The following is a 25551-nucleotide window of genomic DNA, read 5'->3' on the forward strand; positions in this document are numbered from 1 at the left end:
GCAGGACAACCAGAACCCTGTCTTTGATAGGTCACAGCTGAGTTTTAATGGGATGTTTTATGATACTTTCTCTCCCCAGCAGCACACCTGTCCTGATAGTGTTCCAACTCTCTATATTTAGGCCCTGTCAAGTCAAGTCTTATGAGGCGATTCTCAGATTCCACTTAGGGCAGCGACTGCTACCGTCGCGCATCAGACAGACACTCTCTGTAAGAATATGTCCTCAATTATTCGTTTGAAGTCCATCCAGACAGCAGCAGAAACAGCAGAACAGAAAAACAGTATTAGTCTTTATAGTCTTTAGAGAGAAAGAGCAGTCTTGATAACCTGGCGCTCCTTTTTGGACATAGTTGTAGACAAAAGTTTTCAAAACATAAAAAAATGCCATAAGAGTTTGAGGCTTTGATGTGTGGTCTGCTACTGAGAGAGAGAGAGAGAGAGAGAGAGAGAGAGAGAGAGAGAGAGAGAGAGAGAGAGAGAGAGAGAGAGAGAGAGAGAGAGAGATTGTGTGTAGTCTCCTATAAATGAAATACAAATGTATTTATTTTCTTTATATAAGTTGATGTCTGGCAACATGTGTGATGTGTCTATTTGTATGTCATTTGTATTATCTTATCAAATGTAAGTGATAACATAAACTTCTCTCATATCTGCTGCATATTAAATGTTACTATCCAGCTCAGTCTCCTCATATCATCTAGATAACAAATTAAGAGGTGTCTGCTTTATTTCAGTTTGATTAAGTGTTGTCCTATGAAAAACAGTGTGAAATGCTATTATAATTGGACACGTTTGCCTGGCTGGATATTTAAAACGATGAACAGGAGCCAAAGTGATTGAAATTCATGGGTCTTCAAATGCACCTAACACAGTTACCTAACTGTGTTATTTTCAGATAGTAGCTCCCATTATGAGAGATAATGATGTCACGAGTAGGTCGATATCTGGTCCTCACCCACTTCCTCTCTACTTCCAGATCAGGCTGATGGGGATCTATTTCATTTCCTCCAAGGGCTTCCTGGAGAATGCCTATGTGCTGACTGTGTTGCTGTTCTTCGCACTGCTCCTGCAGAGGACCTTCCTCCAGGCTTCTTACTATGTGGCCATTGAGACGGGCATCAACCTGCGAGGAGCCATTCAGGTACTGATCCATAGCATCGTCTTTACCATGATTATTGCCAGTAGTCTCACGGGCCAGACTATTGCCTCCCACAATTCTCAAATGCTTCCGTCATACAGTCTGGAGCATGGAAGCGCTGAAAATGATCCAGGGGTAAAGCGGATGTGACACCTCCATACAGTACTTCCATTTTGTCTTTACAGTCATGCACATTAATTTCGTCCTAATATAAATCTAAATAATCTACGCTTATATAGCTTGCTGCTTATCAGAAATGGAAATTCAAAAATGTAAAGACATTTTAAAATATATTTTCGTGAGCGGAAATGACGAACAGATGACATAGCTTTCACGATGCGACGCATTGTGAGCTTGTAGATTGGCTATTTTCAAATGGCCGAAATGTATATAGGGCTGAAGTGGTTAATGTATGTTTTGTAATAATAATCCAAATCTACAAAGTAACCAGTTACTAAAGTTTTCAAATAATTTTAGTGGAGTAAAAGTACAATACTTGCCTCTGAGATGTAGTGGAGTAGAAGTAAAAAGTACTGGAAATTGGAAATACTCCAGTAAAGTAAAGATCCCTCAAATGTGTACTTATGTACAATATTTGAGTACATGTACTTAGTTATTCACACCACTGAATGTCTTTAATAGATAATAACAAAAAAAGACCAGAAGCCCCCCTCCCTTTTACTGTGTAGCTTTACTCTCCTCTCCTCTCCTTTCTGCAGACTAAAATCTACAACAAGATCATGCGTCTGTGTACATCCACCATGTCCATGGGTGAGCTTACCGTGGCTCAGATCTGCAACCTGGTGGCCATCGACACCAACCAGCTCATGTGGTTCTTCTTCCTCTGTCCCAACCTGTGGGCCATGCCAGTACAGGTGAGACTCAAGCACTGGGTAGTAGAGCCTGTCACCATGCCAGAGTTTTGGGTCTCATGCCGATCCTGATTTTGGAGAGTCCATCTTTGATTACCAATTACAGATGTTTTGATCGATGTTTCCTAAACAAAGTGTGAAATACTGAAATCGATTAGAAACATAGATTTGATAAGATATATTGGCCAAACCGATATATAGGTCAGGCTCTACCGACCTCTGTCCATTGGGAAGTGGTTTCGTTCTGTGTTAATGTGGTTCTGATGCTCTTGATCATATACAGAACCGAAAGGTGTCCTTCACACAGAATTGTCACGGTTGAACAACGCAGGGTCACGGCAGATGTTTCCCCCATAAAGGAATTATAATTAGAATGGATTGACATGAACATGCATGTAGCAGAGTTTGTGACCTTTGTGCATCTTGAGGCTGCAGCATGAAATGTCATGTATAATTCATTTCATTTTAATCAATGCTATTTCCTTTACAGCTTTAAATTCTCGGAAATGAAAGGGCTATAAAAAAAGAAAAAAATCCTGCAGCAGGCCTTGGAGATGCTCAAGAAATATAATATATCTTTCTTGCTTGCTCCCTCGCAATTCGTTTTTTTCTTTTCATGGGGCCATAGCAGATATGCACAGCTTATCAATCTAAAGTTATGTATACCATAAGAAACATGGTCTGTTAGAGCTGTCTTTGATTATGTTTTTTTTTAAGGTTATACAGTTAGTCTATTGTCAAAACTGCTGTTTTCAGTCATATATTCTGGCTTCAGATAAGTGTTGAATTGTGATGAGTTCGCTGTGAGAAGATACCTACAGACTGCATTGTCTCCTCATTGTTACTTTATCATTCTGTGCCAGGCTGCACTCTTTGTCCAGGGTGTTTGTCCAAGGCTGTAGACCTTTTTGTGTTTGTTTGTTTTTTCGTCTTTGCTTTATAGGATTGCTCAGGGTACAAAACCAAATCCTCAATCCAATCTAATCTACACAATGCTGTGGAAACACTTTGTTTTAGATCAGTAATGGCTGAACCAATCACCCTGGCAGCCTGCTGTGTGAAATCAGCCGGCGGCAGGCAGCATATGCCTCGTTGGTACTCTTCCATCGTGTGAATGTGACCAGAATCAGTATCCTCACACTGTTGGCACCTGTCTCTGCACCACACAGAACCGCCACTGGGCCCATTACCTCAAGGAAACTTTTCAACTAGCTTCTGCAGTGTACTCCTAACGTTCTAGTAATTTTCTACAGCCCCATGTCCAATTATCTCCATAGTTCTGGCAGCGAACAATCCTCCCCATGCTAACGTTAGTACGCTGTGAAACGTGAGTGTTAATTTAGTGTACTTTTAAAAAAAATACAATTTGGTTCTATACAGTAAAATTATAAAGTGTTAAGGCAGATGAATCACATACTGTAGGAGGAAGTGCCGGGGGGGAAGGGGGGCTGTCTGTGCGTCGGTTGATGCCTTTATGAAACACATCGTTAGGTGTGATTCACTTTAAAGACCTGGGATTGTATGTGCGTGGGGGAGGGGTCTCGACTCCACAGATGTAAAGTCATAGTTGCATAATGCTTACAATTTGATGTACGGTATTTATGTGCCATATCCAACTGTGCTTGTGGCAGATAAGACTGTCACTGATATAGATTCATTTCCGCGCACACACACACACACACACACACACACACACACACACACACACACACACACACACACACACACACACACACACACACACACACACACACACACACACACACACACACACACACACACACACACACACACACACACACACACTTATCCTCACTTTGCATGCCCAGCCTTGGCTTGCCGCCCGGTGATGGATGAAGGAGACAGGGAGTGTGTTGGTGTGAAATGTGCCATCCTTCTCCATCTGTCTGTGTGTGTCTCCTGGGGAGGAGGGAGGGCTGCTACTTAGGAGGAGCAGTGGTGGAAGAAGTACTTGGGTGGAAACCTTTTATGTCCAAAGTCATTCATTATGGGCGGTCTAGAAATGGAAGGGCACTTTCTGTGTAATTGGTTTTAGTGTTTTTAATAGTGATGAGCGGGCCGACCCGTAACCCGCGGAGCGGGTGGTCGAGTCAGGATTTCAGAGGCAATTATGCGGGCTGCGGGTAAAGAAAATAAAAAAAACTATTTTGAACAACATGCTTGTTTATTTAGCCCATGACAATGTTGTGCTACTGTAGACATTTAAAGCGACTTTGGGTACTGATTTGCTTTGGTTAATATAAGTGTTAAATAGCTCTATATTCTGATAGTACTCATTGCTATAGAGTGTTTGTTCAGTATTAGGAGTCTCCTTGTCTCTCCACCTCTTTATTAAACAGAAAAAGCATTTTCGTTTCAGTTTCAGTTTCAGTTTCATTTCCAATTTTATCCAACCAGGACAGAGAACTCAATCAGGATACAGATTAAACAAGTGAAATTGGAAGTGATGACACTAAGAAATGAGCAGACAAAATTGGAACTGGAACACCATAAAAATTAAGCTTAAAAATGGTTACTTTCTCCTGATTGGCTGAGATTTTGACACCTACCGAAAAATGTATTTTCTGTTTATTAAAGAGCTGGAGAGACAGGGAGACATCTGTTCCTGAAAAAACACTCTATAGCAATGATTACTATCAGAATATAGTATTTTAACCTTTTAACAAAATAATTTTTGTTTTAACCAAAACAAAATCACTTACCCTACCTAAGAGCGCTATATAAATCTGAGCTATTATGATGATGATTATCTTTTTTCCCCCATCGCGGGTCACGGGGCGGGTTGAGCCATAGATTTATATATGGGTTCGCGGGGCGGGTTGAGGTGGGTTGGGTTTCGTGGCGGGGCGGGCCATGAAAAAACCCAACCCGCACATCACTAGTTTTTGATCATTTTATTCCTGCGTACGACACTTTATGTTTGTCTACTATGTTAACAGTTTTTAATCTATTACTAATAGTCTTCATTTTTACTGTTGTAATTGCCCGTAAATCTCAGATTACTGAGGGTGACCTCAATTATCTGTTTCAAAATAATTCAAGGTTTGAATGAGTGTGTGTGCGTGTGTGCATGTCAGTATTATTTAACCTCTCCAACCAAATAGTGTATTCTTTTCATGGGTTCTGCTAGATATATGTCTTTCTTCATGTCTCTCTCGGTTTTAATTAGAAATCTATACGGTTAGAATAGTTTATTTATTTATTTTATCACATTATGCTGCTGTAACACCTCAATTTCCCTTCAGGGATTAATAAAGTATATCTCATCTGCTACATCATCATTGTGTAACCTGTGCATGACGACAAACATATCTTCATCATAGCAGTGATGTGTGATAATAATGATGAAGGTGGTTTACAAGGGAGCCAAACGGCTTTGTACTGTACAGTAGCTCTTATGGCAATTAAGTCTCTTATAATGTACATAGGTCAGGGTACTAACGTATAATTCGTTTCCTGCATGAAGCCGTGTGCTTCATGCAGGAAACAAATTATACGTTAGTACCCTGACCTATATGCATGTACACTGATGTCTTCATAATTGAGGACATTGCCTCCCCGAATGCGCTTTGCCCATATAAGCTTCATCCCACTTTTTGAAATGAAATTCTACCTTCTCCGCTTTCTTCGACAAGGTTAATACCTGATCTCTCTCTTTCACGCACGCACGCACGCTCGCGCGCACACATGCACGCACAGTCTATCCCTGCCGTCCCACTGACTTCTGTCTGTATTCTCAGATCATCGTAGGAGTGATCCTCCTCTATTACCTCTTGGGAATCAGTGCTTTGATCGGGGCGACTGTCATCGCTGTGTTGGCTCCGGTCCAGTACTTCGTGGCCACCAAACTGTCCGAAGCACAAAAGACCGCTCTGGTGAGTCTCTCTATCGGCCCTTTATACAAACGCCTGTTGATCGACTATTGTTGTTATCTGCAGCCGTTTTGTGTCCTGAGGGGCAAGCCCCTGATTAAATGTAATGCATGAAATGAAACCATGCTGATCATCCAATATTGATTTATCCATATCATACCTATTGAAGGTAATGTAGATGGTGTAATGATATTGTTGAATAATGGTGGTACGCACACGCGGTCGTGCGCACATATACACATGCACAAGCACACACACGTGCACGCTCACGCTGTGGCAACCCGGGGGTGGTGGAGACAAGTTTCACCATAAAACAGGAGGCTCGGAGTCAGTTTGCATAACAGAATATAGATGTATTAAATAAAGTGAGGGGAAACGGGGGGTGGGTCCAAATCGCAACTGAGGTTCTTCCCGGCTGGGGTCTTTGTCCTTGAACTTAGGCGTACTCACAGTGACACACTCTTGTCCTGTAAGCAGAGCATAAAGAGAGCAGTGAGCCTTTAGGTTTGGGGGGGGGGAGGGAATCCAGCTTTCCCCAGTGGTGTTGGAGCTGATTGTGCCTAGGTGGGGGGAGGGAGAGAGAGAAACCAGGTGAGCCACAAAATATGAAGACATCCAAAGTTCATCCAAAGTTGTTCCACACTGTTTGAGAATTCCATCCAACTCACTTGTAATGTCCTTCTTACCAGTCTCCTACTGGTAGAGCAAGGGGTCCTTCCTCCTTGCTGCCTGGCATCAACTAGCACACTGTTTGTTTGGGGCTGATTATATAAGCTTCAGCTGGCTGATTAACGGATGGGCTCCAGGTGTGACCAATGCCACTTACCTAGTGGCTGTAGAACCTGGACAGGGTAGTACACTCCCTCTATCACCTCCCCCAGTCTGAGCTTGACTGACAGCTCAGTTTCCCCTGGTCTGCCACAACGCACACACACACACACACACACACACACACACACACACACACACACACACACACACACACACACACACACACACACACACACACACACACACACACACACACCTCACACAGTGCTACACACAAACACATTATTACAACACTCACTCAGCGAGCCACCAGAGACTATACAATGCCTTCATTATCTCCTTTAGCTTTCTTTTTCCTGGTTGAATGGAACAGGACAAATTGAATGTCTCTATTCATTTCATCATTTAACCATGTAGAAGATTGTCATCATTTTGCACTCTTGCACTACATCTTGTGTGTGTGTGTGTGTGTGTGTGTGTGTGTGTGTGTGTGTGTGTGTGTGTGTGTGTGTGTGTGTGTGTGTGTGTGTGTGTGCGTTTGCGTTTGCGTGTGTGCATGCATTGTGTGAATGGGGGGTTATGTTAAGTCCAGTTCAACCAGGCGAGGGGGTTCTGGGGGGTTATGTCTATTAAGGAGACTAATGGCAGAGGGGATATTACTGGCACTGTCGTTTTTCTTCTTGAATAAAGTGGCCGCATATCTCCTGACTCCTGCCTAAGGGCAGGCTCTGAAAGCAGGTGCTGAGGTTGAGTGGGTGATCTTTCCTGCTTTCTTCACTGCCCTCTGGTCATAGAGCCACTGGAGGATTGGGCACTGCATCACGCAGAGCTTGGACCCCAATGTCTCGATGTAATCAAAGCCTGCCCGTTCTATTTCAGGAATACTCCAGTGAGCGGCTCAAAAAGACCAATGAATTACTGCGTGGCATCAAGCTGTTAAAACTCTACGCCTGGGAGCACATCTTCTGTGACAGCATCGAGGAGACGAGGAGCAAAGAGCTCTCCAGTCTGCAGACATTCGCCTTCTACACAACCATATCCAGTATGTCATGTTATGTCCTGTACCTACAGTATGACCCCAAACAAACAGAGCACATTCAAACTGTACGATTCCTGTATGGAAAATCATTATGTTAAGGAGTCTCGCGTTGTCAGACGATCAGAGATCTCTGAGAGTGGTTAAGTCTGTCTGTGGGTTTTATATTTATAAAACCCACAGACCCACAAACTACTTTCAGAGATGAAAGTAGTTTATAGTTTTAAAAATAAAATGGCTTTGTGACAGGGATCAAAATACTGGTGGTGTGAATCTATTTGTGGCCCTCATACAGAGAGGCAGTGAATGTTATGTAACAACTAGAAAAGTGCACTCCTCTGAAGGAATATCTCTGCCAGGCTGGGTTGCCTAGCCAGGGCTGTATAAGTCGTGGATCGGGGGACACTAGGGTTCATTTGTTTAACTCTCAGAAAACCAGTGGTAGACATTCAACGGATCTGCAAATTGTATGATAGTAGTGTGATAATACTGTTTCATGTGAATGGTGTCTAGTTTTGAGGATATGGAACATTATGAATAAGAGGGAGTTGATATAGAAACATATTACTGTAGTAGCCTGCATAAACTCTACATTGTGTTGTCTACCTGAATTGTTTGAACTCGAGTATGTACATAATGACTCATGTTATGTTTCCCTCATGTTCGTTTCAGTATTCATGAATGCAGCCATTCCCATAGCAGCCGTCCTCACGGTGAGTCCACTCTGATCCTGCATGTGATTGTCACAGTATGTAACCATTATCCGCCCATCTGAATGAAAGCTAAAGTTCAACATAATCTAAGCACCCCTGGGCTTCGGCAAATAAATAATGCAATATACTGTGCTCTATAGGTGTCTGTCCATTACTCTGTCTACAGCACTGGTTCTCAAAGTGGTGTCCGGGGACCCCCAGTTGTCCGTGAGGGGGTTCCGGCTAAATGAGGAACAGTTTTAATACTTAAGCCCTATTTAATGTTTTTCGGATATTCAAAAATAGCCAATCTGAGAACCACTGGTCTACAGTACATAATACGTAAGCGCGATTGAAGGCTAGTTACTGCATGGTGGATGTGCATACTATGAATAGACATAATCAAATTGATAATGTGAGCCGATGATTATTACTTTTTCATGGTTACATTTTGAAATAATGAGTGGCTCGCTATTCATAATCCCATTTATTGCGTGGCCACAAAGAACAAAATCAATCATTTTTGACAGAGGGAATGTATTTTTAAATGATGTTGTTGGCTTATGACAATCTGCTTCCATAGCAACGTTAACAGAAGTAGAACAGCAGTCTGTTACTCAGAAATAACAGGCCACAGAATGCCTTGATTCAGAATAGAGTATTCAATAAGTAATAAATAATAGTGATCAATAGGGATACAAATGACTCCTTCCCCTGGTCTAAACAGTGTCTGTGGCCAGTCTGGTGGTCAACTGTGAATGTCCAGTGACATTTCACAGGGACACAGTGTCCCATACTGTATCCTTAGGAGTCCATCAAAGTGCCTGAGTTGAGTTGTGCTAATCTTTAAATGGCAGCCAGACAATACATTTGTCTGAAATACAAATAGTCTTGATTGATTGCTCTGTGACTTGACACTGTCAGTCAGAGAACAAGTTCTTTGAGTGCTTTTGAGGTACAGAGGTCACCTTGAGCAGAACGAAGGGCACGGTCACACATACACGTCAGAAGAGTTCACCTCCATTCTATGGGAGCGAAGTTGTGGTGAGTTGAAGCTCAACGTGTAGTTCAATATTGGTGAACTTTGACCGGGCGTCAACCAGTCATTTCTCTAGTAGTTTTCTTTCACTGAGCCAACCACTCCAAAGTAAGTAAAGTGAACTACACACCAGAATGTGTTGGCTACCCCTTCTGACACGTATGTGTGGCCATGCCCTTAAAATGTCTCCCTACTCAAGTCAACACATAAATGTTAAAGGGGCTTAGGCTGCTTTTGTAAGTTTGAGGTTTAGGGTTTAGTTCCCCATTAAAAAAAAATCTAAAAACCACATCCTCACTCTTTTTGCATAGACATTTGTGGTCCATGTTCACATCTCCGAGGACGCTGACTTGTCCCCTGCGGTGGCCTTCGCCTCTCTGTCCCTCTTCCACATCCTGGTCACCCCCCTCTTCCTTCTGTCCAGTGTTGTGAGATCTACCGTCAAAGCTCTGGTCAGGTGAGCAATGCCTGCTTCCCACAATGCATTTTAATCACTTGAACCCCAGCAGCAGGTGTGTGGGGGGGGGGGAGTTGTACAGCGATTAACCTCAGTTGATTTGGTCGGAAAAAGTTAGAAAGAATAAATGGTCAAATGAATGGTAAATGGTGCATTTATAAAGTGCCCTTTTCCAAAGCACTTTACAACGTGCACTACATTCATCCAATCAACCAAGCACCATCAGAAGCAGTTAGGGGTTCAGTGACTTGCTCAAGGACACATCTGCCAGGGGGAGCCGGGAATCGAAAGGGGAATCTTCCGATTCCATGACAGCTGTTCCACCCCCTGAGCCACTGCCAGAGAGAATAGAGTGATGGGGAAGTGAATTGTCAGGAAAGAGGAGGTGTATTAAGTTGGATCGAAAAACAGGCTCCAGGCTTTCAGTGAGATTGAGTTGTGGTCTTATTTGATCCATCTCAATTAAGGCGACACTCTCACTTTTAGTTTACGGGGGAACTTCAATAATGAAATGTCTCTCAATTTATCTCAGAGTTAAATTGATTTCCTGGAAACAAAGACATCTGCATGCTGTGCTGTATCAAGTTTCCACAAAGCCTCATTCTGACCCCTGTCTCCTGCAGCACAAGTCATAAATTATCCATCCAGGGTCTCTGCACATGTGTTACTGTACTTGTACAGTTTGGTGACATCATGCGTAATATCATTAGAGACAACAATTCCGTCTTCACTTTTCTCTATGTACCCCGTTAAATAGTATTGCAAAATGCAACGCATTATGATCTTGCAGATTGGCCATTGTTGCTATTTTTGCAGTAGAAATCGCTAAGAAAATAAGCACTAGTTGCAGCCCTACATTGTATATTTGAATTTACTACTCCATTTCCCTGAGTACTGATAAAAGTCCCTTAGATACGGCATGTCTCATAAAATCAATGAAGCAGAACTGATCCCTCTAAAGGGAGGCTGGATATGTATCTGGGGACTGTAAAGTCCATGACAGAAATAGTGTCTGTTTATGTTTATGTAGCCCTTGGAAATGAATAGCCAGAGAGGCGCCTTGATGGGTTAGAAGTGGTTTCTTGAAAAGCATAAAGCAGAAATGACCACAATGGGATTTTAGAGGTGGTTTAGTTGCATTAGGCTGGTGTGAAATTGGGGTTACTCTAAAGCACCATCAGTCATATCTTGAATCTGGAAACCTTTTCCAATCCTACATATGGGTTTTTCTTTTTTCGGTGTTATGGGCTTTAAAACACTATCCTCACACTCCGAGGATTTCATTATAAACAACGGACAATAACAATAAAAATTTCCGATGAGGGTTCAGCAACTTGTGTTATGTTCCGAGTTACACAGCAGGGAGAGTAAGAGCCATACTGTGGCAATGTGGTATTTTACATTCCTATGTCTGATTTCTATGTGATTTTCCAAATAGTTTTTCCAAGCACAACTCGTTAACAGAATGAAAGAGGCATCGGCAAATAGCCAGGCTATTGGCTTCTCATGAACTCTACTCTTGGTATATACTCTTTGTTTGTTCAGTGTTCAGAAGCTCAGCGAGTTCTTCTCCAGTGATGAGATTGGACTCGAGCTGATGGAGCCTAAAGCCATGCTATCATCTGACTCCAGCAAACACAACCAAAATAAGTACCAGGCTGTGGTGAGTACACGCGCACACACACACACACACACACACACACACACACACACACACACACACACACACACACACACACACACACACACACACACACACACACACACACACACACATGAATGCGCAGTTGCGCACACACGCACGCACGCACGCACGCACGCACGCACGCACGCACGCACGCACGCACGCACACACACACACACACACACACACACACACACACACACACACACACACACACACACACACACACACACACACACACACACAGGCACACTCACTGTCACCCTGCATTTGTCAAATCATGTACAGCTTGTCATTACCAGGATCTCTATCTTACTGTACATTCCTTCAGTACATGTTTGTCCGCTTTGTTTAACCCCAACTCCACCTGAAATCCCCCTCACCACCACCCTCATGTCCTTTTCTCCATCACTGGATGTGTGTACACTCCTACTGTAGTTCTCCTCTAAGCCATTCCCTCCCTCCTCCTTCTCCTCTGCCTTGCAACACCTCCAGCCCCTGAAGGTAGTGAACAGGAAGCGTCCTCCGAGGGACGACTGGAATAACTACGCTACACACAGCGACAGCTGTTCCCAAGAGGTGGACCCGGATATCTGTATCAAAGTGAGTTATATAACGTGGCAGTCGGGCAGAAACCTTTTGTGTTTTTTCGTAAATTAACGCCCTACTTGATCATATTACAGCGTCACACAAAAAGCATCAAAAGTAGCAGATCTGCAAACTCGAAATGCGGCGCAAGCTTTGTCGATCTGCTGCTTTTGATGCTTTCGAATTTGAATCCGGAAAAGTTTTGGACATAATGAGGTTTCCACGCGACAGAGACATACTGTAGATCAGCACTTCTCAAACCTTTCAGCTCAAGACCCCGAAAGATACATTTGGTGTCTCCCTGGGACCCAAACTTAACAAAAATATATTGGGAATTAACCACTTAAGCCCTATTTCACAAATAGTGAAAATAGCAGATGTACAAGCTCGTGCAAGATCGTGCAATGTGAGCTTGTAGATCTGCTATTTTCACAACGTCTTAATAGTTTTTTCAATTCAATTCAATTATCTATTAACAGTTTGCAAATTGTACAGAGGTACGGTTTACAATGATTGTTAAAAGGATAACACAAAAATCCCAAGGGGCTTAATTGTTTCCATTGTGGTGCTGTGTATTCAATTCATTAAGAATGAGAAGACAGATAAATGGATGGATGAATGGGTGAGCATGCTGATGAATGAATTTTAAAGTGTTGATCTTCATTTGACATTTGCCATGTGCTTCTTTTATGTTTACTTCAGATAACCAATGGGTATTTCACCTGGACAGACGGACCGGCGGCTCTATCTAATGTGGACATCAAGATCCCGTTCGGTGAGTGTCAGTCAGTGTTTTTTTTACCCAGTTTTGTTTTTCTTCACCTTCTCTCCAGATATATTATAACTCTAAGGCATCTCCATGGTAGCGGAGCTTACCTCGTCTTCCCGACCAATCAGTGTAAAGCGACATTTTATGAAGCGTCTGCGGACATAATGAGGTTTCCAGCTGACAGCAACGATATCAAACTGGCGGTCCTTGAAATGAAAACGGTTGAGAATCACTGCTCTGCGTCTCTGTCTGAACATCGCTCTGTCACTTTTCTCAACTTCTTCCTCAACTGTTCCCGCAGGTCAGCTGACCATGATTGTGGGCCAGGTGGGTTGTGGGAAATCGTCTCTGTTGCTGGCAGCACTGGGAGAGATGCAGCGCGTGTCTGGGACTGTCAACTGGAACAGGTCAGTTAAAGCACGGGTTCTCAATGTCAGGTCCGGCGTCCACCAGCGGTCCAAATGGACCCTTATGGGTCTGTAACCCATAAGAGTGTACAAAGGGGTATCTCTGGGAACCCAATCTACACTGTAAAATCGGCAGTGTTCATTTCACTCTGAGAGTGCATAAAATCGAACCAAATGAACCCTTCGGTGTCCCTAGGGCATAATGTGATCATTCATTTCCTTGTATGTGAACAAACTTGGCCGATAAACCGATTGCACTTTGCGATTTGGTTTAATAAATGTTAACACATTGAATGCCAAAAACGGTCCGGACCGTTTTTGAGGGTCCAAACGAGAAGTGCCGAAAACGGTCCGGACCGTTTTTGACCCAATTCTATTTTTATACATGTGGGCCACGTGGGGCGCTAAAACGAAACTTTGACATCACCCAAGGAGTTTCTGAGAAGAAGAGGCTGGATCTGGCTCCATGTAAAAAATCCTTCCGGTCGGCGTTTTCAATGTTATCTCCTTGATTAAAAGCTTAATATCTCCATTTCTTTTTAATGTGGTGGAAACGAGCCGTTTTCGATCGGCGATCACGCTGCAATGGAGGGTCGCGTTGGAAATATTATTGTTCCAGGCGTTAGTCGGGACCCTCCGCCGTCTCGCACGCACGCTTTGTTTACATGCACTTCCTCGTCGGGGCTTCTCACAGCACGAAATGTATAACGCAAGTGGATGGAAGAAATGCTGGCACTCAACGTATAATATTTTAATAAACCTCTGGCACCCAATGTGTTAACAAATTGTTCTAATTCAAATGAATTACTGTTATTAAATTGAGGTTGTTTACTTTAAATTGAGCTGTTACAGTGAAACTTTTTGGAAGGAAAGACTATCCTCTTAGAACAATAGGTCGATGAACAACGAAATATCAAGCCGTTTAGTAACTGCTCTGGTCTTTCCTATAGTTCAGAGGTTCTGAGGTTGCATAGAAAATAGCCTCAAGTCATGTTCATTCTGTCATATCTCAACCCCAACAAATGATAACCCCTAAGAAATGACATGGGAACTTTATTCTCAGGGACCGCAGTTGCTGGTGGGGGGGCGGGGGGGGTAATGTGGTTGCAGGAAGACAGGGAAAGGACCCAATGCAGACATCGGAGGCTGAGCAGGTGCAATTATTATGTATTAACCCATTAAGATCGGGAATGCATCTGTGTAATTTTTTTTATTTCTTTGGGCTATTCGAAAATAGCAGATCTACAAGCTCAGATCTGCTATTTTTTTTTAATCGTGAAATGTGTGCAAATCTTTATATATACTTTTTTAAAGCGAACATTTTTTACTCAAATCTTTGCTTCTGGGGGGTCCCTGGAACGGGACCAGTATGTAGGCAAAACATCCAGACCAGTCCGCACACGCATTATAGAACACATGAGTGCCATCAGACGTACGGACATTAAATCTCCTATTGCCAGACACTTTATGGAAGCCGGTCACTCTGTAGCAGATCTGTCATTTGCAGTGATAGACCAAGTTAAAAAATCCAGAAGAGGTGGTGATTTAGACACCAAACTCTTACAAACTGAATCCAGATGGATTTTCTACTTGCAATCTGTTAATCCGGGTGGCATGAATGAAGACCTTTCCCTCCAATGCTACCTATAGGAACCCTGCATATAGCATTCTGCACTAATTTGTATAATTTATTTAAAAAAAATCCTTATTTGTTACTAATGTGACTTTTCTAACAAATGTTTTTCAAAAATATTTTTCAAAAATGTGTATCAAAAGAATGCTGACATGATGGATTGGATGCATAAACTGCTTGCAAAGTGTACTCCTTGATTCAAATGTAACACAAATGTATAATCCTGTTTCTTTCCTGTCTGCAATTGATCTGTCCATGCCCTATGGTAACCATGGTGATGAACCTGAGTAGTGATCCTCAGCACCTGAGCTGAGGTGATCAAGCACCATATATAAGCAGTGTTTTTGTCTGTGTCGACCACTATAGCACTGACGAAGGTCCCAGGAGGACCGAAAACGTTTTGCTTTTTTAATTCACTGAGCACCGAGCACATAATGGGCATCAGAAAATAAAGAAAAAATGTTTCTTTAAGTCTCGTCTAAGGAGTTTTTCCTTTAACTACATGCAGTGAGCGAGTCTCCTTGTCAGCCTATCTATATATTTCTTGAGACCACCGCACCTGCAGCTAAACTTTATCAAAAGGACAAAGAAAGGCGCAACAGTTCTCCTGTTCTTGGGTCCCTGGAACAACATATTTTGAGATGGGGGTCTGCGGCCAAATACATATAATTTTGGGGGTCCTTGACATGAAAAAGGTTTGAGAACCGCTGATATTATAGCAAAATATATATATATTTTTTTAAAGTTAGGATTTAGAAGACATTTGTAGAATCCCCCAGAAGCAAAGATTTGAGTTAAAATGTTCACTTATATACTTATATATATATATATATATATACAAATATATATTTATTCAAAGATTTGCAAAACGATTTTCCAAAAATAGCAGATCTACAAGCTCGTAGCGCGGAATCCAAAATCCAAGGACTGGCAAAAAGTCAAAACACACCGCTCAGGCAGAACAGACTTCAGAGACTGTCACTGGACTCAGGAAACCAGAAACATAGGAAATGGAATACAGATAGGGTGGCCATTCGTCCGTTTCTTGACCCAGCTGTCCTCCGTCCAGCGCTTCCTCTGGCCGGACGCATAATTGTCCGGCTTTTGAGAGAGTGATTACAGTGTGTTATTGGTTTATATTTACATATCTTGGTAAATCTCCCGTTTCATTGGTATAGATTAGAATATCAGCTGGCAGCCAGCGCATTGGCTATAGTATGCATTGCTGCGTGTGTGCTTTTTGTTTTGTCTTAGGCTCGCTCCCAACATTCACTCACGCTGACTGAACACTCCTCCCACACTTGTTTATGTGGATGCCGGGTCGGATGAGACTGATGCTGTAGGCCTGTATACTGTAGTTGTAACGCAGATAATCTGCGGTGAAAAGGAGTAAAGAAAAGTACAATTGACAAGTATTGTTCACTTTGCACCGTGTGTAACAGTCGGACATGATTGATGTCAGCAACAAAGGGAAAGGTGCCATAAAACGGCATGCGTTGACTGACAAGCAATAATAACTCTCCCAATTACTAACCCTATCCCTATCCCTAACTCTAACCATAACCGCACGCAAAGTCACATAGTCTGAGTAATGGGTTGTCGGACTTACGGGCAGTCCCCGGTAGGAGTACCCTCTCGTCTTTTTTCCACCCTGTCGTACAAAATAACAACAGCAGAGCAATCCAGTACCCTACATGTCCATGGGTCTCCTCTTCTCTTCCCCTCTCTCTCTGTTTTGTTCTTTCAGATATGCCAGTATGGATTAGATTTAAATTGGGAACAATTAATTCAACAACCTAAGAAAAAGACAATCTAAACATGAACAAATAAAAACAAAAACAAGTAAAGACAAATATTATAAAATACAGTCATTCATGAATGGTCTTTGGTTCCCTAAATAAAGGGGATCCCCAGCTAAATGAGTTAATAGAACATAACACTTTAAACCTCTTTAAACCTATTTGACACTATATTAAAAAATATCCGATCTACAAGCTCATACAGTAGCTTATTTTCTTAACATTTTGAAAAATCTGGAATAATCTTGAGGGATCCCTGGCACAAAATACTTTGAGAAGGGGGTCCACGTCTAAATAGATATAAATTTGGGGGTCCTTGCTGTGCCTTTTGCTGGGAACAGTGTGCCCCACAAAAGTGCCCTCCTTTCTGAGGTCTTGATGGCCACCCTAAATACAGAGCCAAGACTTGAGACACAAAATATCATTGACAAGTAGTGAGGGTCTATGCACAGCAGCCATATTGGTAAGAAATTGGGGTGCTCCCTTTCTTCCTTCACAGGTGTTACAATGATACTGATTAAGGTTGTGTTCCATTCAGGGCAAACAGAGTCAAGGGTGCTATTGTACATGTATGTTGGTCATAGACAGTATATAATATGGACTAAGGGAACGGTGACGTCACTCATTAGTTTCTACAGACACGTTTTGAAGCTAATTTTTCGTCAAATTCAAATCCACCATCTTGGAACTTCCGGTCCCGAAAAGTAACCAGAAACGAATGTTATTGGCTGGAAGGGCAGGGAGGGTACCCAACTTTATCATCAATTTTAAAATCAATGGGACCATAATTTACAAAAAACACATATTATGGTATTTGAAAGAAGGCTTTAAACTAGCGACTGAAAGCAAGTATTTATGACAATGATTACTAAGGTAATCAAATCAAGTGTAAAGTCTGGCCATTCGCTTGAATGGAGTGTTAGTGCTTCTGTAACCAGTAGGAGGGGAAATATATAGCGACACCTGCTAGGCTGGATGTGTGCCATGTTGGCTCACTGCAAAGGCTCTGCTACAATCCTTAACTAGTATCATTGGTAACACCTTGGTGAAGGAAGTAAGGAAGCAGCCCAATTTCTTGCCAATATGGCCGCTGTGCCTAATTACGAATGATCAGGTTACTCCAGGGCTGATGAGAAGAGTGGAAACAGGTGTGGAGATGGGCGGGGCAGTCAAGTGACTGTGAAAGGAGGGAAAGTCAGAAGGCATCAGCTGCCAGCTGGATAAAATGGAGAATTGCAGCTTCTGGGGGGTTGAAGAAAATGTGGCTGGAGAGGATAGATGAGGACAGACCAGGACAGATTGGTACTGTACACTTGCTTGTAATTGTTTTGTCAGAATGCAGTTGGTTCAAAGGTGACCAAAGTAAATTTATCCCTGAGATTACTATGATGACAGTTTAATCTCTGCATGTGCAGGCTGTGTGAAGAATGCTAGGCCAAACCTTCAGGTAATTGCTTTGTCAGAGGCAGGAGCTTACATGTGTTTATGTGTTTGGTGCAGGGATACATTCTATGTCATGTCAGGACGAAATGCTGTTAACGTCGAACACAGTATATCCATTCCTATAACTAATGTATGACACTGTAAAATAACTTAAATGGATTTATTGGTCTCTTGGAATTGCATTTATTATGGCGTTTGGAAGATGAAAGCGGTGCAGATTTCCATGCAAAAAAATACTCAATGGATTTGACTGTACTAGAAGCTCCCCCACTCCTAATCAGCTGGGCAGGTGTCTCGGTGACAAAGTGCAAGGCTTGCACTAGCAGTTTAAAAATGCATGTGAAGTCCGCAGACGTAGCAGCTAAATCTGTCTTTTTCATCGAATATCATCATTACAGTGAGATTGAGCTAACCAGTGAAGTTATGTTTCTGTGTGTGGTATTTATTCAGTTTTGGAAGTCACGATGTCAGTTCAAGTTGGCTGGCACAGTGCCATCTCAATGGGTCTGGGCTGGCTGAGTAACCAGGGTTATTGTCTCTGTCAGGCCTCATGTATTTCCAAGCAAACAGAGATAATACTTGCAAAAAGGGTTGTTATTTTGAAAGCGAATTGCCCCACAATATGAATACATTTTGATGATGTGTTTTATTTTGATGGTAACTGTTGTATAACTGCAATATTACACTGAACAAGGTTGTGTTTTACCGTCATTATTGGCTCTAAAATTATGTTTGCAGAACTCGGCACAAGCACCCAGTTTCTGACTACATCAAAAGCGGGGTTATTGTCTCTGGTAGACCTCATGTATTTCCATGCAAACAGAGATAACACTTGCAAAAGGGTTATTTTGAGAGAGAATTGTCCCACAATATGAATACATTTTGATGATGTTTTATTTTTATGGTAACTATTGTATAATCACAATATTACACTCAAGGGTGTGGAATTTGGCACCAAAGTGATGCTTGCAGAACTCGGCAGTGCTTTCATATCAGCCAACACGGCCGTCTGCCAAGTCAGTGGGTCGTGTCCCCTCTAAGTTATCGACATTACTTTCTTCACCCAATCATTCTCATCTTTCCGTATACTATGTGCCCGGACTGTAGTCTATTATTTTATTTTAACAAATATAGGAAGTTAGGAACCCCAATTTCTATCTACTTAATTGTAAGAAAAATGGCGATTGGACACCATCTTTATTGTAGTTCGGACATCATTGCAATTACCTCTCACTGTCAGGGGAGGGAGACAATGGACATAAAACTAGAGTAATATTAGACTATTAGAGTACTACTAGAGTACTACTAGTATAGTAGCTTTATTGTGAGTCTCATGCTTTTGCAATGGAGTCCTGTTTCCTCTCCCTCCTGTAAATTAGGGGCATGTAAAGTAGGCGAGTGGCTGGAATTGCTTTGGGGCAGACAAGAATGATATTTGTATTCAGTATCCAGTTATAGATTTTTCAGTCACAGGGTGGCAGATGCTTAGCAGTGGGGAAATGTTCTCTAGGGTCTAGTTTATTGATCAAGAACTGCCTTCGCAAGTATCAAGTGGATTGTATATATAGTATATAGTATTTGTGTAATAGTACACAAAATATTGTTTACAGCTAAGAGAAGAATAGTGCTTATTTGTCTGTTGTTGGAGTGGGAGAGAAGTTTTATTCCGTAGTGTCCAAGACCAGACAGTATTTTATTGTCTTTCGGCCTGGCGAGAGAGTATGTTTTACCCTCTGTCCGTCCGTCCGTCCGTCCGTCCGTCCGTGTGTCCGTCCGTGTGTCCATCTGTCTGCGAGCGGCTAATCTCCGAAACCGTTGGCCCGGTCGCTGCGAAACTGTGCACACACACTCCCTGGATGCCAATTCAGAACCTCTGCCCCAAATCTTTTACATGGCCCTGTTATAGCGCCACCAGGAGGCAGATTTGTGCAAAATCATTTTTTTTATATTACTCCTACAGATTTTATCCAAACATCACGCAAATCAGTACACAGTATCTCTATGGTCATGTGATCAACACGGATCTGTCTGATTTTCCATATTCCATCCTGATTGGCTAAGGTTGGCTTCCAAAGTTTGCAGGATTGGTCCATTTTGAACTAAATGCCTCAAATCATGAACGCAGCTTGCGATTTCCGTGAAATTTCACACGCACATTCCCACTAGGCCGAGGAAGAAATGCCACTTGGACATTTTCAAATCAGCCTCATGGTGGCGCTATAAAAGGCCAAATTGCGTTTTTAACTGTAACTGCACCGATCTGCGTGAAACTTTGCACGCATACTCTCTAGAGGCCAAGGAGAAACATCTGCCCTGCATTTTTTTACATTAGCCTTTTATAGCGCCACCAGGAGGCCGACTTATGTAAAACACATATTTTGAGATTAAGCCTTCAGATTTCATCAAAATTTCACGCAAATCGGCACACATGATCTCTATAGTCATGTGATCAAGACGGATCTGTTTGATTTTTCATATTCCATCCTGATTGGCTAACATTGACATTAAGGTTTGCAGGAGTGGCCCGTTTTGAACAAAATGCCGCAAATCATGAACGCAGCGTCCGATTGCGGTGGAACTTTGCACGTACATTCACACTACGTTGAAGAACAAACGCCACCCTTTTAACATTGCCCTATTATAGCGCCACCAGGAGGCCGATTTTTCTTTTTTATATTACTCCTACAAATTTTGTCCAAACATCATGCAAATCAGTACACATTATCTCTATAGTCAAATGATCAAGATGGTTCCGTCCGATTTTTTATATTCCATCCTGATTGGCAAATTCTGAACATTGCTGGCCCACAATAACCTACCTGACCTGGCGGAGACAGAGCACTTTTTCTAGTTTCCATTTGATTTCAGGAAGGAGTCTGGCCTGAAGGCTTGTCTGGGCGTTTCTAGCCCGTTCACCAAATGGACGAGCCTATCAGCGTCGTCGCTCATCGTTCTGTGATTGACAGCGAAAGTTGGCCAATCAGGTGGCGAGTTCGAGTGAGCCCGAATGGAACTGAGTGCAGCCGACCAAAAACGAACGGCAGCAATCTTTTTTTACCGCAGTGTTTTCTACTCTCTTTTAAACTTCAAAACGCTCTCAAACTTCTATTTTGAGGCACGGAATTTACTTTTAAGATATCGTTTGGATAGAATTTAGTTGTTTAACTTCATATATGTGGTCAATTAATCATAACAGAGCCTATTTAAAAATAAAATTTCAGAGAACCGGCAGGGGCGGGCAGTGACACGCATGTATCCGAATAAGGCAACCTATTTTGGGCATGGCCGTCTCAAAAGTCCCGTTGCGTCACATTAGTCTGGAGGTGGTAAAAATGCACTGGCTGAAGGGGAACACTGCTGATTGGCTGAAGAGGTTGTCAGTCAACGGTATTACTCCCGCCCAACTCCAGCCCACATGTATACTTAAAGAAAGGCTTTGTTGATTGACTTATGATGCCTATTCCCTACCCCTTAAGCCCATTTTAAAATAGATAAGGTGATGTCAATCTCTACAACAGCTATAAGTATAAGTGTTAAACCAAACCCACATAAGATTTTATTTATTTCATTGTGTTTTCAGCTGTAGATCTTGAAAGTACTCTATACTCACATGTTTCAACTTTGATATCAGTGTAGTTACTAAGCAAGAAAATACATGTACATTTTTTTTATTTGCATGCATCATATAGAAGACTGAGATGCTTATGAGCTACAAGGCGGAACATATAAATGTCTGTTTTGACAAATTGTGGTATTTGGTAAATTTAAAGTAAAAAATAAATAATAATATATATATATATATATATATATATATATATATATATATATATATGTCGGATCATCTATTCACCTGTTTCCTAGGCTTTCCACTTCCTATGTGTTTTCCACTTCCTGTCGATTTGATCCAATGAAATCCAATGAAACTGGTCAGATGACTAATGATAGCCTGGTTCCAGACGAATCTGCCATTGCAAAAGAAAAATGCCCTCGGCAGATTAGGTCTCGCCCCTCTCAATAGAGATTGCATTTCTCTCCCTCCGAAGTTGTGAGGGACCAATCAGGGCCCAGTATGCAAATATGGGGCGGGTTTATCACCGGAGGCCTTTTTTTTATTTGCCCCTCGGAAATGCAGAGATTCCAGACTAATATCTACACAGTGATATTAGTCTGACCATGCCAGGCTAGACTAATGATATCCAATGAAATCCGACAGGAAGTGGAAAACACACAGCCTAGGAAACCGGTGAATAGATGACTGCAAATGTCCATCCCACCTCAACTTCCTCACAACTTACAGTACATGACAATTGGGTGAAAGCCCATTAGAAGACTGAGATGCTTATGAGCTCTCCATAGTGTCTGCATCCAGCACCTATCTCTGAATATTGAAAGGAAATACAGCTATAAATAGGAGGCTTTGCGGGTCTGACTCTGGTGGGACAGCCTGCCTGGAACAGGGGAATGCTCCCACATACTCTCTGCAATGATGACATAACCTAATGCTTATTCTAAGCTATACTCCATCGTACATATAGCAAAAATAGCAGATCTAAAAGCTCACAATGTGATGCACCGTGGCGTGTTGTGAGCCTGTAGCTCTGCAATTCTTTTGGCGATTCTGGGGCACAAGTGGTCAATTTACCGCGGCCGTACTGTAGTTTGTTTCTCTCAGCATTCCTGCCCTCCTCAGGGCCTTGTCCACGTTGGGGACGAGCTTCTCGTGAAAACGCCACAGCTCTTTGTCCACGTGCATCCTCTCTTTGTTCATGCAACTCGGGTTCCAAATGGGCGATCTGGGATTATGCGACCAAATGCAACTCCGGACGTGAACAATCCTAGCTGTGTCCTCGGGAACCGTCACTGTCCCCCCGAAGGCCTTCAGCACTTCGTGCACCCCCGTCTGCTCCACCATCATTGGCTGAAGTATCTGCTTGTAGCCCCTGGCGATCGGCGGCATATCGAGCCAATCCCACCTATAGATGTTCTCGAGGATATTTATCCCCGGCACCCTTTCCCACTGGGGCAGGCGGAACGTTGCGTTGGGATCCACGTGTTGCTCCGGAAAATGGTCCATCTGAAAACGGAAGGCCGCAGCCTCGGGGTGCTCCCGTCGGAGCTGCTCCATGAGAGCCGGCAGGTTGTGGTGACGGCGCGGCACGATGATCTCATCAATGTCATGCACAGCCATGTAGCGAGAGCGCTCCATGTATCTGTACATGCAATCGTTGAGCGTGGCCAGCTGGCCATAGTAGTGCAGGTCTCCTGCTACTCCGAACTCTCGATATGTATTTCCCCGAGACGGCACGACGTGCTTGTCGATAGGCCATGGTACGAACTCCACGAAACCCTCCTGGACGTAGCTGCGTAGCAAGCGGCCGAGATCCGCACCATGGCTGGTATCGTAGATCACCACCCTGCCCACGCCCAGTATTCGGTACATTTCCAGCGCCTGTGCAAACTGAAGCACGTTGTTGTACTCGCCGTACAGGGCGGGGATGCAGACTGTCAAGTCAAACTCCTTCGTCATCGTCGCCATTTTCTCCAGGTTACGTATTGGCAGAAAGATCTGCCGGTGTGCTTCTACGCCGTCCGGATGGGTCGACAGGGTGACATGGGTCGCGTCCTCGCACCCCGAGCTCATCTGACACATTGCAAACCTGGTCTCAAAGGGGAAACCTGTGTCTAAGTGGTGTACGAGGGAAGCCGGGGTGCTGCCGTGGACGCACAAGTTGTCGCCACGACTGAAGACGCAGTGAAGGGGAGCGATGGCGTCCGTCCTGAATATGCCGATGATGCGCACGTCCCAGCCTTCCACCCTGCGGTCCACGAAGGCAGAAACCAGAAGATGCTGGCTCAGGGTGCCTGTGAGCGGGGTGATGGTCTCATTAGAAAACAGAAGGTGCTTGGCGTCGGTATTCTTGTTAGAGCCCTCGGCAGAGCTACAGCGCTTGGTGGTACCAAGGATGAGGAATGCGATGAGGAACGGGAGCGCCGCGAGCGCGATGAGGAACGCCCGTCTCTTCTTGCCCGTCTCCTCTTGCCCGACGGGCAAGTTACTTGCGTTTCCTGCACCCGATACTTGCATCAGTGAAATCTCTTCTCTATATCTATCTCTGTCCTTCTCTCAAGTCTCTGACGCTATGCTCTGTCTTCAATGTCTAATAAGCAGTTGCTAGCTGACGTCACAGCTGCGTCACTGCAGTTCGATGACGTCACCCCTCCAACTCACGCTCCAATTGGACAGTGGTCAATCAGGTCATTTTATTCAGCCAAATACTGTACACTGGTCAACATCAGGTCCGGGGACCACCAGGGGTCCAGTTGGACCTGTATGGGTCTGTAACTCTGAGAGCGTACAAATGGGACCAAATGGACCCTTACAGGTCTGTTACTCTGAGAGTGTATAAATGGAAACAAATCAGAGTGGAAGGTGCATCAAAGTCATTAGGTATTTACACAATAAAACAACAATTAGGACACTTAAAAGCATGAAAGCTATAGCCTATTAATAACAAATTCCAAAAAGTTATAACTTTCTTTAACCATATTCCTTTTAACCCTACTTTTCTGGGCATAGTACTTGTAGGTGAGTATTTGGCAGAAAATAGCAGTTCTACAAGCTCACAGCATGACGTGTTGTAAGCTTGTGCCTATTAGTGTTGAAGAGTTTAAGTGGTTAACCTATTTTCAGAAGAAAAACATAAATATTAGTCTATTAAAGTGCAGTAAATGTCAATTTATTGAAGTACAAGGAGACGTATTCTTTGCTGACTCTTTGGTGTGCTACTCCTGACCTGAAGTGAATGGTTGTCTGTCTGCATCTTGTTACAGTATTGCATTATGACATTACATTGATAACAGACCTGTCAAGAATACTGTACATTGTTATCTCACCTTATTGTGTTCACTGTTTCTAATTTCCCATCTGGCGCCTCACCTCATAGATTCATAAAAAAAACTTTGATGAATAGCTTTTGTTTGCACCAATTAATGGAACAAGCCACTCTTGGCGGTGTCATTGCGGCAAGCTCATCTCTTGTGACAATAGAGACGGAGAGCGCGTACACACATACTTAATATTCATTAGTAGCTTTCAACAGAGCAAATGGACTGGAAAAGGTTTTTAAAAAACGTATTCTTAGCCTGCATTTACGTTTCTTAGCCTTATTTACATATATTTGAATGAACTGCAAAACATATTTATTTCACCTTCTTTTTACACTCTCCAGTGATTCTCGTAATCCCTCATTAGCCATGGTGTTTGAGGTGGCTCCAGCTAAGGACGAAGATAATCAGAGGCCAAGGCCAAACGTGAATGATATGATTTATT

At 42.9% G+C, this 25551-nt stretch overlaps 1 protein-coding gene across 2 annotated transcripts in view; it reads left to right on the forward strand.

Moving 5' to 3' along the window:
* Nucleotides 1-25551, forward strand: part of abcc8 (ATP-binding cassette, sub-family C (CFTR/MRP), member 8) — a gene marked incomplete at its 5' end in the record, with an annotated part of 85777 nt that overhangs the window by 26838 nt on the left and 33388 nt on the right. For both annotated transcript variants that reach the window (XM_080437048.1, XM_080437049.1), the window contains 10 exons: nucleotides 977-1141; nucleotides 1858-2013; nucleotides 5772-5906; nucleotides 7554-7716; nucleotides 8383-8423; nucleotides 9753-9898; nucleotides 11444-11561; nucleotides 12021-12185; nucleotides 12873-12945; nucleotides 13241-13346. In XM_080437048.1, the coding sequence (XP_080293174.1) occupies nucleotides 977-1141; nucleotides 1858-2013; nucleotides 5772-5906; nucleotides 7554-7716; nucleotides 8383-8423; nucleotides 9753-9898; nucleotides 11444-11561; nucleotides 12021-12185; nucleotides 12873-12945; nucleotides 13241-13346 (1268 nt within the window). The remainder of the gene's footprint in view (nucleotides 1-976; nucleotides 1142-1857; nucleotides 2014-5771; nucleotides 5907-7553; nucleotides 7717-8382; nucleotides 8424-9752; nucleotides 9899-11443; nucleotides 11562-12020; nucleotides 12186-12872; nucleotides 12946-13240; nucleotides 13347-25551) is intronic.

This window comes from Gymnoscopelus braueri (assembly GCF_963280865.1).
Source record: "Gymnoscopelus braueri genome assembly, chromosome: 9".
In the NCBI taxonomy this organism is placed as follows: Eukaryota; Metazoa; Chordata; class Actinopteri; order Myctophiformes; family Myctophidae; genus Gymnoscopelus; species Gymnoscopelus braueri.